This window comes from Anas acuta, chromosome 1 (assembly GCF_963932015.1).
Source record: "Anas acuta chromosome 1, bAnaAcu1.1, whole genome shotgun sequence".
NCBI lineage: Eukaryota > Metazoa > Chordata > Aves > Anseriformes > Anatidae > Anas > Anas acuta.
The window spans coordinates 94,601,870-94,614,970 of record NC_088979.1 but is presented as its reverse complement, the minus strand read 5'-3'; the positions used below and the strand labels follow the sequence as shown (position 1 = coordinate 94,614,970).

The window sequence follows — 13,101 nt, the reverse complement described above, 5'->3', positions numbered from 1 at the left end:
CCCTTCCTCATATAGATGTCTGTCTAACGACATAACTCCACCCCACAGGGGAGTCATAAATCCTGCTTCATGTTGGTATGTGTCTGGCTAGAGCAGGATGCTCTCCCAAATGGGAAGGGACCTATTTAAGTATAAACTGTTGCTGCTGGCAAAGCTTATTCCTATGTGATATGGGAAATTAGCTCTTTGGGGCTACTGGAGCATTTCTGCTGCATTGTGTAAAATAGATGCCCTGGAAAATATCAATCAAAAATAATGCCACTCTTTAAAAGTAATTATTGAAATTGTTTGGACTGTTTAGGAAACTATTAAAAAAAAAAAAAAAAGACAGAAAAAAAAAAAAAAAAAAAAAAAAAAAAAGACCATTTTCCCAGTATTGCAATCCCTAGTAGAAGAAAAATTAAAAAAAAAAAAAAAAAAAAAAAAAAAACAATAATAAAAACAAAGAAAAGAAAAACAAACAAAAAAAAAAAATGAGTGGTATATTTCATCGCTTTTGAGCTTAAGAAGTTTACCCGGTCACTTTTTCCTTTCACCTAGGAAAGCCATTCCTTGGTTTCCACAGTAGTGCAACATATTGCAGTCGAAACAGCCTGTTCAATTTAGAAAAGCAAGTGACAAAACAGGGAGAGGGTGGCTGTAAGAGCACACAGAGCAGATGTGGTCTGGAGGACATGGGTCTGGCTCCTCGCAGGGCTACCATCTTGTTGGAGGACCCCGTGTGACTGGACATCTGCAGCAGAGATGTGGTGGGCAAAGAGGAACTCGATTTCTTTGCAAAGCAAAATGGAGAATGTGTAATACAGACGAGCAGTTAAACTACCCTGTACTGCAGCAACTGATTCACTGACTCCTGTGCAAATGGGGTTAACGAAGTCTTGAGTGTATCTTCCAGCTATGAATTCTGTTACACCCAGCCTATGCAAAACCCCAAGCTCATTTACATAGAGGTCCTGAAAAACAGTTTTACAGAAGTCTGATATTATCTAGTAACTGTATTGTAAAATAAATTGCTCTTCCTACGAACTGGGTGCAGCGTGCACTCTTCTATCAGTGCCCTGCTCAGGATAGTGAGCAACACCGGCACCTTCAGCAGCCCCTGTGGTAGCCTTACCACGTGGAGACTGACCAGGCAGGTGAGACCTCCTCCTCCTCACTGCCTCCTACCTGGAAAATGCCTTCAGGTTTGCTTTCCCAAGCTGTGGTTGTGCTCATGCAAGTCCTGTCCTTCTCTGCCCTTCTAGAAGAGACCAGGAGATGGCACATGATAAAGAGTGCTTCTCTCAGAGGTGCTCCTCGCTGCTCGGTGAGGGAGCACACCTCGCCCATCTCTCTTACACCCTTGATGTATGAGGTACGTGCAAACCACCAGCCAGAAAAGAAAACCTCCCAGCTGACAGAGCTCCTTCCACAACCATGCGTAATAGGCCACAAACAATTGTTCCACACTGATATTTCCAAGGTAAGAGAGGCAAACGCTTTCATTCTCAGTTACGGTTCTGCTAACTGGAGTCACACGAACGACACTTGCATCTTAAAGCTGCATTTCACTGCAGACTCATTCATGACTTCAGATGTGTCTTTGCTCTAAGGGACAGGCTCAGCCCCACCGCAGTCGGTGGCCGTTTTGTCACAGCCTGGGTGGAGGCAGGACATTACCCCAAGCGCTGCTGTCTCTGGGGCATGCTTTCAGCTCCCGGCTGTGCCTACAGAGAAAAGGAGAAGCACGGCTGGAGGCATGTGGGTGTAAAGCAGCGCCGGCTTGAACCAGCCCCTCGTGTATAATAACAGTAGTGAAAACCGGAGGCATGCCTGCCACCCCCGCTCGGCTCCGTGCACACCGGCATCTCTGAGGGCTTGGCTGGTGGTGCCTTGCGCCCGCGCGATTGCATCTGTCTGTGTTACCCGTGCGAGACAGATGAGAGCTTTCATCTCACTGTGCCAGCTTGCCTTCCACTACCCTTTGATACCGCAGCACGTATAAATAGAGACCCGAGCGCTGACAGGCAAGGAAGCTCGTCTGCCCACTGCAAAGGCTGAGGTGCCCTGCTCCAGCTGCTCGGCATCCTCACAGCATTTGCCAAAAGTGGGGACCATGCAGGATGCTTTAGCAATGCTGACTGAGCTCAGCATCCCTCGGCGCTTGTTCAAGTCTTCTGTGAATGCCCCAGAGCCTGCGAGTCATGTGTCTGGCCTGCATGGCGCAGGTGTATGCCATCAAGCCAGCTCAAAAGGGCACTTATGGGAGCTGTAGGCAAAGCTGGGGACGTGCAGGGCATTTGTCACAAAGGAAACAGATGCTCAGGTGTGCTCCGCGCTCCTTTGCCCCCAACATTCAACTGTTTCACAGATGGTCATCTTTCTCTTCCAAAAAATGCACTTCAAGGGCTGGGTCAGTGCCTTCCGAGGTTGCTGGTTTGACAAGGATTGCAAGGCTTGCCCTCAGAAGAGATGAGTGAAATGCCTATAACAAATCACACTCAACCCGCTGGGTTGCAAGTCCCCTCACGCCGCATTCATGGAGAGATTTGTACGAGAGGTCAGCCTTTCAACTCACAGCCAAAACCCTACCTAAGGGCACCTCCCAAACACATCTCAAAATCATGGCGCCAACGTGAAACCAAACAACAGAAAACACAGTGCAAGAGCAAATACTCAGAAGGCAAAAGAAAAAGCCCCAAGCCCCTGACTTGGGCTGCTTTTGTGTTCACTGGAATCAGAAACTCAAAACAAAAAGCGCAGGCTGAAAAACCCAGACAGATCAAAGGCAGAGAAAATGTTCTCACAGATCTTTGTGAAGTGAAACTACCCAATTTCACAGAGTTTCACTTGCAAGCAGAAGTGGTGAGCCCTGCGGACAGCATTAAGGATGAATTGGAAACTCTACCAGGTAGCAACTACTGGCACTCTCTGCCGCTCTGCTTTCATAGCCATCCCTTCTGTGCCCTTTCCATTTTTCCTGTTTCAATTGTCTGGACACTTCAGGGAGGAGATATCCATACTATTCATCTACGATTTGGGAAGCTGACTCAAGTTTATACAAATATGAGCCATTCTCGTAAGATGACAGAAGAGGTAATGAAGGTAATGTAATGTTTTCTTGTCCCTCTCTCAGACCAGTGACTCACCTACCCCATGGCTGCTAACAGATGTCTTGGAGGCAGCCACAATTAATTTTGCAGACAACAGACCTGCTTACATGGGAAGCTTTCTTTTCAAGCTTTAGCAGAGACTGGTTTGTGCTCTGAAACACAGCAGTGAGAGACGGAGGGAGAACTTAAAACCTTCCAAAGTACATGTATCTTCTTTTCCTGGCTGGTGCATATCAAGAAACTGCTATCTGTATTCAGATTGAGCTGTTCTATGGACTCTGGGTTTCAATAAATTTTGTGTTTCAACGGTGTTTCACAGCAACAAGCTCTTGCTTGTAATCACCCGCTGTTTAAAACTATTTCTACCGTACTCTGCTTCATTGACTAAGCACAGAGAAAGAAGGAAGGAGGAGGGGATGAGAAGGAATGAAGGATGAGCTGACTGTCTGTTAGAGTTGCTTTATGAAAACCCAAACAAATACAAAACACAAGTAAATAAATCAAAACTTAAAAAAAGGGGAGAGAAAAAAAAAAAAAAACAACGAAAAAAAAAAAAAACAGAGCAAAGGCATATTTGCACATTGCAATGTGTGGAAGCACAGAAAATCTGTCAGTATCAGCCCCTGCGAGGGCTGGAGGACTTTCCTGAGCTCTCCCATCGCATGGTGCCATATCTTTCCTACCCGTCAACACAAGCAGCCCATGTCTCTGACAGAGGTCTCGATAGCTACATGGGCAGTCTTCCTCCTCCACCGCGGCAGCCTTCAACGTACAAACCCTTGCCCCACGTGCGTGGGAGGAATACAGGCTTCCCTTTCTTGTTGCAGAGCAACCTCAAAATATTCCTTGTGGAGGCACCGTAGCTGGCAACTTCTGCAGAGCACCAGCCCACACGATCTTTTTCCTGCAAGTGGCATTTCACCTACTCTGCATCTCAACTCTGTGTTCCCCAGCCTCACAAGAGGACCTGTCCCCAACACCTCTGCCCAGACTTCTGGGCAGCCTCTTTAGAGATGTCACTGCTGGGACCAGCAGGTCCCTGCTGCCTGTGGCCGGGTCACACAGTAGGGTGTGTGTCTCCTGTTGGTGGAAAAAAACATTGTATTTTAGCAGGAAATGCTTTCACTGTTTCCTTAGGATTGTTCCTCTTAGCTTTTTAAAGCAAGTATGCCCATTTCTAAATCCAAGAAGAGCGATTTATTTGACTTTGTTTAGCTGGGGCCTCTCCCCTCTAGAATAACAGAATGGCGCAAATATTCATCCTGCTTTACTTTAGAAGTAAAATTCTTCAGGAATTCATGAATTACTTCCATCAACTTGCCAATATCACTGGCCTTCACATGCACTTAAAGATAAGCAGACTGTTCTTTGGGGTCATGCCTTAGCAGTCAAATTCAACTATGGTTATCTTCTAGACATTAAAAAAAAAAAAAAAAAAAAAAAAAAAAAAAAAAAAAAAGCAGTTTATTTTCTATTCATATTGCATGCACTGGCAGTGTAGGGAAGAGACTTTTATTTCCCATCAGAGAGCTACCTCAGAGCTGAAGCTTGGCTCTCAGGCTTAAAATACAGTGCAAAGGTAAAGCTGCCATGCAGCACTCTCTTGTTAAGGGCCATGGCATAAAGACCAAGCCAATCCTGGGTATCTGCACACCTGCCCTAACCCTAAGCCCTCTCTGACACTGTCATCACAGTACATCACTACACTGAGTGTGACTGGTTAAACACTGGCCTCGGAGAAAGTCTCTTGATCTTACCAAAGCAATATATTCACCTCTGTCAGATACTTCACCCCACCCCTTGCTTCACAGGAATTCCTGTGTTCAGGTCTCTCAACGTTTCTCAAGGCTTTTAAGTGAATCAAGTCTCAAACAGAGAGAAGGCTGTGCAGATCAGACATTGTGCAAGTTTTTTCTTCCAGTAAGCCAAGGTTTTTATGAGCTTTAGTTCAATTTCCTATTTGCAAGACGCAGTTAGCATTTTATAACACTGACACAAATTAACTCTTTGTAAAAGCTCAGGCAGCCTGCAAAAGAAAAAAAAAAAAAAAGCTGGAAAAGTTTCCTCACTACACAGTGACAACACAGCCTATGCCATTGTGAAAAGAGTGTTTTCTTTTACCGAGTGAGGGAATGAAAAGCCTTTCCAAATACACATCAGTGCTGGGTACCATGCATCTCCCAGAGAAACATGCTTTTTTCAGAGCTGCTCCCAGTGTGTGATTACTTCTACCCATGTCATACACAGCGACCTGCAGGGAGAGGCTGTGCCAGCAGCAGGTGCTTTCTGCAGCGCTCGATGCCCCGCCATGACCACACAAGGGCTGCTCCTGGAAACGCTCAGCATGGAGGTGAACACTTGCCCTGATTTCAGCACAGGGCTGTGCACCCTGCTGAACAAACATGGGGCCACTGGCAGGAGACAAGTTGTCACCAACTTGCAATAAGAAACTCTACTCTTGGATACAGCTGGCTACAGGACCAGGCACGGAAGCCCTTCGTGAGCAGGAGGAGCTTCTAGCGATGTTTTTCTTTAGCATTTGCAAAGGAGGAGACCCAGAGTGGCTGGGCACTGCCAGCGCATTATAACTAAGACGAAGGTATGTGCAGTGTGTTTTTCCATGTTGTAAAAGTGCGCTGCTGGAGTTTATTTTCATTTGATAAGAAACCAACAAAATGTTGCACCACAAGGTTTCACTGCCTTGATTAATTAACAAAAAATACAACAAAGGAAAAACCAGGAGCAACCTTCTTCGTATATTGAAATAATTAGACCTTGCAGCAAAAGGGAAAATGAGGAAAAAGTGCCCTCCTGGAAAATATTATGCTTCATGCTATTTAAAGCCCCATAAAAACCCTATGCTTTTATGAAAAGACTAGTTATGCTGTCTTCCTTTGCAGGCAAAATTGTAAGGAAACCTTACGTGATAGCCTAACACCCACTCATAAAAATAAAGATGTTATGGGGTGGGGTAGTATCATGTAATTATCTAGGCCACTTTTAAAAACTACATATGCACGCTTTAACAGAAGGCTCTCCAGTGGGCCTTGTTTTGGTCCTCCAAGATACCAGTGCTGAGACCCAGCCCGTACACACGAACCTGCATCCACCATTAAATAGGGGCAGCAAATTCATCCTTGTCCTTCAAACCTTGCTAGAGGAACAGTTGAAACTACAGCCTTTCTGATACAATCCCGTATTTGAGAAAGGGATGCACTGCAACTACACACTTACAAAGGCTCTTATTTTATGCTCCTGACAGGCAGCCCGGGCCATAAACTGAAAGAGGCCATTAGGAAAATGAGGCCGTCATTAGAAGCAGAGCCGGTAAGCATTTGAATGCGTTCAGCAGGCGGAGCGCACCGCTGGAGGTTTCAGTACAATCCTCATTTCTTTACCTAGTGGCAGAAGCGAGGACCTGGTGTGGTGTGATAGAAAAAGGGCCATATCCTTTGTGGTGTACCACATTCAATTAATATGTCAGGCTTTCTACGTCTGTCACTGCTCACAGGGGCTGGAACAATTGTTCTGCTTCCCCACTCCCCTCTTTTTTCCCAATTTTCACATAGTATCATGCTAAAAAAGAGTTATGGATTTCCTTCTCAGAGAACTGCATGGACTGATAAAGTGAAATCCATGGCAGAAACCAACTTGTTATTTTTCCCTTTAACTCATAATTTCAGTTAAGAGAGAAAGTGCAATAAATTTTGGCGGGAAAAAAATAAGAAGAGACATTTTTGGACATTTCTAATGGCCAGTCTATGTAAACACTGTTGAGAAATATGGGTGAGAACAATCCACCCTGGGGATGATTATTTTTCTTGCTCCAAGGCCCAAGCATTACTTTTCTTGTGTCCAGGGTTTTGAAACTGCTCTAAGTTCATTTCTGAGCAAAGACAGGAACAAGAAAGAAGCAGCTGGAAAACCGTCGCGGGCTTCCACGTTTAAATGCAATAATGTTTCGCAACGATGTGGCATTTGCTTTATAACCCAACCAAAGTGCCCTTGCCCAAACTCTTCTAGCACTATGCAGCTGCAGTTTCATCTTGCTTGTGCTAGATATGTATCAGGATGTGTATCAGGCTTGCCAGCACTGGATTCCTTAAGGTACCCAATGCAGTGGGGACATAGCCCATGAAGGAGTACAAATTACTGGTACTACAACACTAACAATAATAATACAAACAGTATTAAAGAGGATAATAATACCCATAGAGAAGCGCTGAGTGAAACCACTCACTGGATTAAGCAGCCTTAATGAACCTCCACCTTGCCTGGACAAGAGAGGATCGGCCCTTGGTCCTCAAGCAGCCGCTCCCCAGCCCTCTGGGCTCCTGCCTGCAGCATGGCTCCTGCTGTCCTCAGCCCGTCCCGCCAGCTGGCTGTGCCCTGGCATGCTGCAAGCACAGCCCCGGGAGGCTCACTGTTTGTTATTTTATCAGAGGGACAGAATTTCCTCAACAAGGCTTCCTGCGCTACAGATTAAACAGCAAACAGTTGGGTCAGCTAAAAAAAAAAATAATAAAAAAATAAAATAAATTAAAAAAATAAAAAAAAAAGCTGACGAAATGCAGGAAGATCCTTCTTGTTATTCTAGCAGTATTGCTTCCTTTGCTTGGTAGCGGTGCCGGGGAAACGTTAGTACCGGAGTCAGCCGCCTCTTGCCAAACCTCCGGCATCTCCCCTGTGCTGGCTGGGAGATGCTGCGCGCCCGCCCGACTCGCGCAGCTCGCTGCGACTCAGCTCCCTGCTGGCGTCAGGAAAGCCAGATGCAGAAAAAGCTTGCAAAGCGGGGTGGTGGTGATGGGGACAAAAAGAAAAAGAAAGAAAGCGAGGAGGGACGGCGGGCGGTTCGGCACCCTGCCCTCAGCAGTCACCGCTTGGCAGGAGCGGCGCGGGGCTCGCCGAGCGGCTGCCGGCTGTGACACAGCAGCTGGGACGAGCCTTCCGCATTCCTGGCTCGAGTATTAATATGAATAACGCATGACTCACACTGACACCGCCAGCGAGGCCGGGAAACTGTAGTCTGCAGCTATAAAGAGCTACACAGCGCTGCCGTCTTGCAGCGCGCCGGCCAAGTCTGATGAGCGATCTGTGCCTGGCTGTGCGCGCTGTCAGCCGGCCGGGCACGGCGCTGCAGAAGGGGCTCGGATGCTCAGAGGGTGTACGTGGAAGGGGAAAAGTTCAGCTGTATCATGAGCTATTTGGGAAGGTAGTTGCGAGGAAGCAGGCAAGTTTCTCGTGCCAGTCCCTGGCTTACTTGTATGAATAACCCATGACTAAAGCATCAGCTCCATGGGGGGTTGTGAGAATCTCTGAGCGAGCCTCCGAGCACACTTGGTCACTGTGCAACGGGACAAATTGCCGGGTGCTGCAGTCCAATTCTCTCCTCAGCCCTGCCAGGACTAATTCAATTCCCTAAGGGTGGCTTCTGCCAACAATTTGCACTCATCCAGGACCCTCATGGCATCAACAGCAACTCTTGAGTTTACCCACGCCGCTCCTTCTCCTGAGCCACGTGAGTTGCAGCTAGGTTTAAGCAGGCTTCTGAGCTTCCCTGACTTCTCCCCCGGTAAGCGTGCCTTAACCAAGGCTGACAGCGCAGCATAAGTGAGACAGCATCACGCTCTGCTGGCTGCAGGCATGAGCCTGCTGCTCGCTCGCTGGGGTGCAGCCTGTAATGGGTGTCGTATGCGGCTGGCTGTCATTTTTCATGGCAGTGGCTCAAAAAGTCATAATTCTGCCAAAAAGAATCAAAAGGGGCTTGTGCTACTGCTATTGTATCTGCAGTAACTCATGTGAGCTACTCTAACACACTTTGATTTATGAAGAGAAAATTCACAAGCATGCAGTGCCCCTTTGAACAGCTTAAATGAGCCCTTGTTATAATCTCTTTAACGGACTGATAAGTAATGAGGTGGTATTCCTACAAGCTCAGATATTAGCTTGAACAAGAATGCCTCAAAGAAGACCAAAGTGGGAAAAAAATGTGTACTACAAGGATGTCCCCAGATACTCTCCAAACATGCATTTTCTTAAGTATGGGATAGCGAAAAGTATATTTAGAAAGTCTGAATGGCACTTACCTCTCAAGAAGTGCTGGTAAGAAGGAAGTGACTCAAATATGCTGTTTGAAGCCATTGTTTCCTCTTTAAAAGTCACTCTCTCTTTACAGTGAAGGAATATATGATTTCTTCTACCTTGGGAAGCGAGAAATGAAGAATGGTCATTGTTACCACCCTCTGCCCAGCCATCACTCTCTGCGCTCCGCTGCCTCTGGAGCAACCCGAAGCGGATTATAAAGTTCTTTTGCTAAAAGAACTCCAAAATTGTTTCTTAAAAAGAAAAAAAAAAATAGCGGATCGGTTGTGGTTGATGATGCTTACCACTCTACGAAACTCTGTGGTTTGCAGTCAAAACGATTCGCCCTGCCTGCTGACCAATATCCCGGACCCGCTCTTGTGTGACTGCCTCTGTACCCAACTTGTGGTTCTGTGGTTGTTTATGAGGCCCAAAGAAGTGTTTCACACAACCAAAATTACAAATTTAACTGTTCCCCTTTCCATAACCTGCCTCCATTGGTCCCTCTGTGTCACGTGACCTGAGTGATGTCGACTTACTTTTTTTTTTTTTTTTTTTTTTTTTAAAAAAAACTTTCTGAAGTCATGCCCTACCCACTCCACCTGCCCTCCCCGGGGCTGCGCGAGGCAGCCATGGAGGTTGCTGAGGGAGGGAAAAGAGAAATGACTCACCGGCCCCGGTGCTGCAGGCGGGCTTGCTGAGCTAGTGCAACGCTGCTTGTTTTGTTGTTTGTGGTTTTTGGAACTACTGATTATTTTGATAGGGATTTCATTGCTGCTTATTCAATAGTAATTCAAACCCGGGTATTAGTTGGCTGTTAGGGCAGGATGTGTAAGTCATCCTGTACAACGTTAGGAATCAGCTGTAGGGAAGACCACTGGCTGGGGAAAGTACACTGCAGAGAGGTGAGAGAAAGAAAGAGAGAGAGAAAGAAAAAGAGAGAGAGAGAGAGAGAGAGAGGAAGACAGAGAGAAAGAGAGAGAGAAGGGATGAAAAAGACAGGAAAGAGAGAGAGAAAGAAAAAAAAGAAAGAACAAAGAGGAAGGAAAAGTAAGAAAGGAAAAAAGAAAGAAAAAGAATGGAAAACATAAACTAAAATTAAAGAAAGGGTAGACGAAATAATGAAAGGAAGGAAGGAAGAAAGAAAGAGAAAGAAAGAAGAAAGGAAAAAGAAAGAAAAAGAAACACTTGGGAAAGAGAAAACAAACAAACAAACAAAAACAAACAAACAAACAAACAAAAACCCACAGCAACATTATTTTGAACCTGTATAGTGGCATCTTCTGAGGGAGCTCTTGAAGGACACTAGTCTCTGTGAGCCCACACGAAAGCTTTGTGAATTCTCCCATAAGGTTAAATCCAGTAGTCCCTGTCTAGCACAATGAGCCTTCCTGTCAGAAGGATCCCTACCCATGAGCAAAACTAAGTAAAATCCTCAGGATGCAGCACAACATCTCTGAGGTGGCAGTGCATCTATCTTGTCCAAAATTCTTCCCTTTACTTCTCCCTCCCCAGAAAAATTAAACAAACAAACAAACAAAAAAGGGAAAGGTCCTCACTTTATATCCAATTGGCAGCTCGGGCTCTGGCTGCAACAGCACAAAGGTGTGGGAGGAAAATCACTTCCTACAGCACAGAGAAGTGACTGCTGTGCCACTTTCTGCCTCCTTTTCCTCTCCTCTGACCAGAGGGCAGCAACCCATTGGCATCTGGGCGCAAAGCCCAGGCCACTCAGCTTCAGTAGCCTGAGACCTGCTCAACCTTTGCCAGAAAAAGGTCTGCACCCAAAGCAAGGCTGACGCAGAACGACGCTTTCCCTGCCTGTTCTGAGTGACCACCATGGTGAAAAAAAAGTGAGAAGCCTTTGCAATATTAGCAGAAATGCTGGTAGGTGGAGCACAAACACGTAATAACACACACTGCCTCCCGCGAGGAGCAAAGCCCCCAGCACGCAAGCACTGTCCATGCAGATCACACCCAGAACTGCCACAGGGCTCTGTGGTTGCACCTGCAGCCCGGAGCAGGAATACCTCGACAAAAGCAGGCGCTTCGTGCATTTTTTTTTCTTTCTGCTTATTGCAACTTTGGAAGTCAAATTCCTGACACTGCTTTACTGCCTACATTTCTAGTGCAACTGCAGCCTACGCCCTGGCTTCCTTCAGAGTTGGGGGGGGAGCTGTGGGTGCATGTGAGGAAGGTTTTCCTCAAAAAGAAAAATTTGCTGAAGCAGAGTCTTCTCACTATGCAAAAGGAGCAGTTCTGGACAGCAAGCACAGGAAGGCTGGGGCACTTTTCTGCCTCACAGCGAGTCCAGCTTAAACTCCTGCTTGAACTCCAACTAAGCTAGTGACCTAACCACGTTCTTTTGTTTGTTTGTTTGTTTGTTTTTCTGACTGTGACCAATTTTTAGCAGGTCTAGGGGGATAAGCCTCACTCCACTATGACATAAATACCTCAGCGAGCACCTACTGAAGGCAAAACCTTGTGCTGGCTGTGCCAGGAGCTCATCTGGGAGGGGGAAACGTGGGCCCAAGTGCCCCAGTGCCCACGGGGAGCTCGGGGGCTTTGCTGCCCCACTGGGCCAGGCCGGGCCACACTGGCAGAGGGAGTCCAGCAGGGAAGAGGAAAGGTTTTAAAATGCTTTTTATTTCTCTTCTTCTAGTATTAGAGGGGCAGGATTGCTGCCAGGGCCGGGGCTGACGTCCAGGCAGGCAGAGCATGTGCCGTGTCCATCCGCGTTGCTGTGGGCAGAGCATGGCGTGCCAGCGCACTGCGAATGCCAGCGATGCTAATGCCTTCACCCCCGTCATCTGCTGTGAAGGCCAGGACATAGCTATGCTATGTGAGAAGCAACAGTTGGGCTGGTTTTGTCATCTCATTGCTAGGGCAGATGATGCAAGGGAAAAGACTGAGTGTTTCGAAATGCAGCCTGCCACTCCGGTCTCTGCTCTGCTCTGCCAGAAGTCAGCTGCGAACAGTACGCAGGAATATGCTTTATTAAGCTTTAACCACCTTGGATTTTCAAGAAACGGACTGTGCTATGCAAGTCTGTGCTACACCCAGGCGCGAGGATGTATGGCACTTCTCCCAGGCCACTGATATGCCCTCCAGAGAAGCCATGAATCCCACCAGCACGAGCCACTGACATGTTGCTGTTGACACTGAATGCACCACAGTGCCATTTTCTGCTGGGTACACATCAGCTGTTCCTACAGCCCTACAATTCATCTGTGTCAAAATTTACCACTAGCATAGCTGGCATTGCTCAGAGGAAACGAATAAACTGGATCATTTCACAATCCATGCCCCAAGGAGTGCATCCAAAGGTTGCCATGTAAGCTGTGCCATCATTAATGCCAGTCTCAATTATTATTATTTTATTTAAAGCTGTCCTGCAGTTACTGTAAACTGAGGATGTTAGAAAACTCATGTCACTGGTACTTAGACATCCTTTGCTTTCTAATGAATAAGATGCAAGATAATGGTTAACCTTCAGGGAGTAATATCAGTCTTAGATCTAAAAGCTGACACATCATGAAACAAATTAACAAGCCACCACAGGATGATGGAAAGATCAAATTGTGCCAGCAGTCAAATTTGCCAAACCAAATTTGTTTAATTTGGTGTAGGGGGTAGGAGACAGAGATTCAGGGACACTAAGAAATCTGTTTTCTACGTTGCTGCTGCAGAGCGTGGCCCCTTGGCTGGGGTTGTTGGCTGGACAATGACCTCCAGTAAACAGGCCTTGATGCTGGATATGTATGTGTGCTAGAATCTTACTCTCAGTCAGCAGATCCCATTTGGAGACTCATAAGGTTGCCAGAATTTGGAAAATGACAAAATCTCAAAAAAAACCCAAAAAACTATGAAACAAACAGTTCTCTCTCTCTCTCTTTTTTTTTTTTTTTTTAGTGCACTTAAAGTTTCA

The 13,101-nt window shown here is 46.4% G+C and overlaps 1 protein-coding gene and 1 long non-coding RNA gene across 6 annotated transcripts in view; one reads left to right on the top strand and one right to left on the bottom strand.

Moving 5' to 3' along the window:
• Positions 1-9,612, bottom strand: part of RUNX1 (RUNX family transcription factor 1) — a 156,205-nt gene extending 146,593 nt beyond the window's left edge. For 3 of the 5 annotated variants that reach the window (XM_068688527.1, XM_068688530.1, XM_068688529.1), the window contains exons 1-2: positions 9,479-9,612; positions 9,179-9,292 (exon numbers count right to left, since the gene is read on the bottom strand). In XM_068688527.1, coding sequence (XP_068544628.1) covers positions 9,179-9,233 — 55 coding nt within the window. In that variant the 5' untranslated portion in view covers positions 9,234-9,292; positions 9,479-9,612. Of the gene's footprint in view, positions 1-9,178; positions 9,317-9,478 lie in introns of those variants that run through there. The other 2 variants (XM_068688531.1, XM_068688535.1) reach the window with 2 other exon arrangements.
• On the top strand, positions 487-3,659 carry LOC137859477 (uncharacterized). Its single transcript, XR_011098326.1, has 2 exons — positions 487-1,136; positions 1,245-3,659. It is a non-coding gene; the product is annotated as an uncharacterized lncRNA (long non-coding RNA).
• Positions 9,613-13,101: the final 3,489 nt, after the last annotated feature.